The sequence below is a fragment of the Limulus polyphemus genome, unplaced genomic scaffold (genome assembly GCF_000517525.1).
Source record: "Limulus polyphemus unplaced genomic scaffold, Limulus_polyphemus-2.1.2 Scaffold770, whole genome shotgun sequence".
Lineage (NCBI taxonomy): Eukaryota > Metazoa > Arthropoda > Merostomata > Xiphosura > Limulidae > Limulus > Limulus polyphemus.
Window position 1 is genome coordinate 26,567 of NW_013666380.1, and position 3,858 is coordinate 30,424.

Genomic DNA, 3,858 nt, shown 5'->3' on the forward strand with positions numbered 1-3,858 from the left:
AAAAAAGTGCGTCTTATACACCGAAAAATATGGTAATTTTTATTTCTGTTCTGTGCTGGAACAAATTTAATGATACATAATTAGTGCTATTTTTTATGAAAGACAAAAATTACATAATCTTACTATATAAAGACGAAAAGTCGTATCATGCTGGTATGTTGGCCATTGCAGTATTGATTTACACACAACTTGCATGAAGCAAGTTTGTCTTTTTGAAATTAATCCAGCCATATCTACACAAAATGGATGATGCACTACTTTGAGCATATAATTAGATTCAAGATCAGGTTGGTAGCGATCATGATGAGTATTTAAACCAAACTGGTTATATGCACACCTCACACTTGACATTGCTGGCACACAAGAGGATCATAATCATTGGTTGAAATTTCCCATTACATGTGCTTGGTTGTCAAGGAGACACAATTATGCAACATCACCAAATCTAATCAGAATCCTCTACACATTTCAATTTTGAAAATGCCCAAATTCAAGCACATTTCTTCAGCTCAGCAGGCTAACAAAGTAAAACCAGGAAGTCAGTCCAAAGAGAAGATCCCAAAATTCATAATAAAAGTCACTGCCTTTACCATCAAAATTAATAATTTACAGGGTCATACAGACGACCAAGTAATCAGTGTTTTCACATTTCAATCTGTAAGGATTTATCAAGAAGAAAATTTGAACACAAGTTAAAAATATACATAAGTCAAAATGTTAATCATGCAATACCTAAAGGATATGACCAAATATACATTAAAACATAGTTTTCATGAAATACTAGAAATAGAATAGTCTTTCTCTATACGTATATTGTTACTAGACTATAATTAATTTTTAGAAAACATGTTCATAAAACATTTATTTAGATATAATTTTGAGAAGAAAAATGAATCATTATTTCCCATCATAGGATGGACATTCAGCTTGTTAATAATAATTAACAACATTTTACTGCTGTAAAGTGGCAAAAAAAGACAAGATACAAAAACTAAATGTTTTTTGATGAAATGAATAATATGACACTGAGATTATTACAAACTTTCCATGCATGTTTTAATAAATAACAGCTTCAAAAATTGAGAAAGAGAGAAAGAGAAAAAAGTGACAGTGTAAAAATATTCCTTTTCTAACTTTCTTAAAATTGGCAAACATGAGGCACAGATTCTTAAAATCTAGTTTAATAATAAATCTACCTCATCAGTAACAAAAACATCAAAATTAAATTAAAATTAACATTATGACAGTATTCAAGAAAAATTCTTTTTGTTGTAGACTTTTATTTCTGTTTTCTGTTAAAGCCTATACAATTTGTTACATTCATAGATATATATTGGAAAAAAAACAAAATAGTTGTCAACATTTGAAACACAACATACCATTGCCCAGAGAGATCCCTCAGATACAGCCTTAATTGTAGCAGCACGAGGCTGATTATACATCAGTGCCAGTTCACCAAAACTTCCAGTATTTTCATATTTGCCTACAAATTTATCATTTTCTTGATCTGTGTCTACATGGATGTTATAAGTTCCACTAAATAAAACAGAGAGATAAAAATTAGGCAAAATAGTGTGAAGTATGAATAAAAACTGAATAATATGTACAGCTGATTGAACCTTGTAACTGAATACTTAAGTTTAATTTTTTTAAATATAAGTAAGAAAAAACTAGTAATATTTCAACCAAGCAGCCTATTATGACAAGACTGTCAACTAACAGTTTTTAATCAATCAATACTTTATTATCTTTATCTTAAAATCTTACATGAAAGGACAGAAACATACAAAAAAAAACTTAATCTTTTGTTTAGCATATTTTACTTCCATAGGTTTACTTGAATAAATCTGGTAAATCTAGTTAATGAATAAAATTTACTAATCTGTAATGTGAGTTTTTGTTACCTCATTGAAAAACCTACTATTTTGTTTCTTGAATGAATTCACAGAGGTTAAAATATTTCAAAGCCACTGTTTTCATTATGCGTAACGTATTTTGTTAGAACTAACCTTTGTATAACGTAGAAATAATCTCCATCATCTCCTTGACGAATGACAACATCACCACCATGAACCTGGAAGTCAACAAAACAACAAAATAGAGAATTTAAATAACAGTGCAATAGCACTGTTACAATTTGAGAAGTTTAAGATAACAAAAATATAAAGTAAATGCTTAGAAAAGTTAAGTTTTTTCTAAAATACTTATTACCTTTACGTTTATTGTTTATGATTTCTTTTTCAGGAGTAAAAAACCCAAATAGAGAGAGATTTATTTTGTGACCTTAATATTTCTACTAAGGTGAAATCTTAATTACTATATTGTTTTAATTCAAGAAGAAGTTAAACAAGCTATACAATTATCTTTACTATTTCTGCAGGCTTAGACAGAACAAATGTTTCAGAAACAAAATTACCTCTGCATACACTTTAAAAAGCAGGCTCAATGATCAAGTTTACTATGTGTAAAAAATACAATGTAATATTGTAAAAATACAAAGTAATATTATTTCAACACTTTAAATGATCATCAAATTTTACTTTTCCATAACTATAAAGAATCCTTAAGTACATTACGGTAAAATTTTCTATTTGTTTGTGCATGCACATGTACTTGCTGACATCCTTACAAACCACACGTACAACTAAAGGTCATAAGCTTGTGCTAATCCTTGCATGAGCCTGTTTCTGTGTTATGCCTTCCTGTAGTAAGAGCATACTTAATTTTGAGGAAGTTGTACAGAGACTTATATTAATTGTTAAGAGTTGGAAGTAGAGCTGGGTGATTATTGGAATTTGTTAATGAATTAATTGTCAGGTTCATTAATCAGTTACATGCAACTAATCAATTATTCTCATACAAGATTTAGATAGTTGGAATAATCAAAAGTAGTAATAATCAGAAACACTAATTTCATTAGTTGATTATATTCATAATATTAATCAAGTTAATCATAATTTGATTGATTATTTTACACATGACACTAATCAATGTAATTGATGCTCATAGGGAATCAATTATATTGATTAATCATCCAACTTTAGTCAGAAGTTTCTTTCTTTTGGAAAGGTATAACGAGAATGATAATTCACACAAGTTATTTTAGGATTGTAAAATCTGTGCATGGACTTTGTTTTCCTTGAAAGTATTGTATCATGATAATTCTGATTTCCGTTTTCCTCTTATGCAGATGTTTTTCTCTCCTGTTCTAGAACTCAGAACCTAATCAGTTTTAAGGCATACTGTTTATGAATAAATATTGTATACTTTCATTTATTTTTCATACATTTCTTTGCTGTCCATGTTTGAAATTATTCTCTGCATACTATTTGTTAAGTCTGCTATATTGTGAACATTTATAACTTTCTGTCAGATATGTGTTCCTGAATATCAAATTATTATTCAAAGTAAATGTAAGTAAACAAAAAACACAATTTATGAAAATTAAAGAAAATATATTATAATTAAAAAGTTTGGTTGACTATAATACCTTTTTTTCAAACATGGCATCCAATAATTCCTGTACTTGTTCCTGGTATAAAAAAATAAAATAAAACAAATATCTCATTATCTAGGCCAATAGACGAATGCTACCTACACAAGGTGTACATAGTTTTGTGTTTGTTTTTACAAACAGTGCTATCCTGAGAACTTAACATATATATTCTGTTTCCAAAATATTTCACATGCATTTAATTTTGAAGGCACTGTTGTGGACGAGTATTAATTGATTCAAGTATTACACTTAAGGAATATTGAAAATTGAATAAGCCTTTTTTTTAACATAAAGTAATAATCTAAATATTTCACCAGTTTTTCAAAAAGTTCAGGTGATATATATCTATTCTATTATTATTA

The 3,858-nt window shown here is 28.2% G+C and overlaps 1 protein-coding gene across 3 annotated transcripts in view; it reads right to left on the reverse strand.

The window, feature by feature from the left end:
• Positions 1-3,858, reverse strand: part of LOC106460445 (cAMP-dependent protein kinase type II regulatory subunit-like) — a 103,181-nt gene that overhangs the window by 19,430 nt on the left and 79,893 nt on the right. For all 3 annotated transcript variants that reach the window (XM_013920140.2, XM_022387156.1, XM_022387155.1), the window contains 3 exons: positions 3,491-3,532; positions 2,010-2,074; positions 1,380-1,536 (listed from right to left, as the gene is read on the reverse strand). In XM_013920140.2, coding sequence (XP_013775594.1) covers positions 1,380-1,536; positions 2,010-2,074; positions 3,491-3,532 — 264 coding nt within the window. The remainder of the gene's footprint in view (positions 1-1,379; positions 1,537-2,009; positions 2,075-3,490; positions 3,533-3,858) is intronic.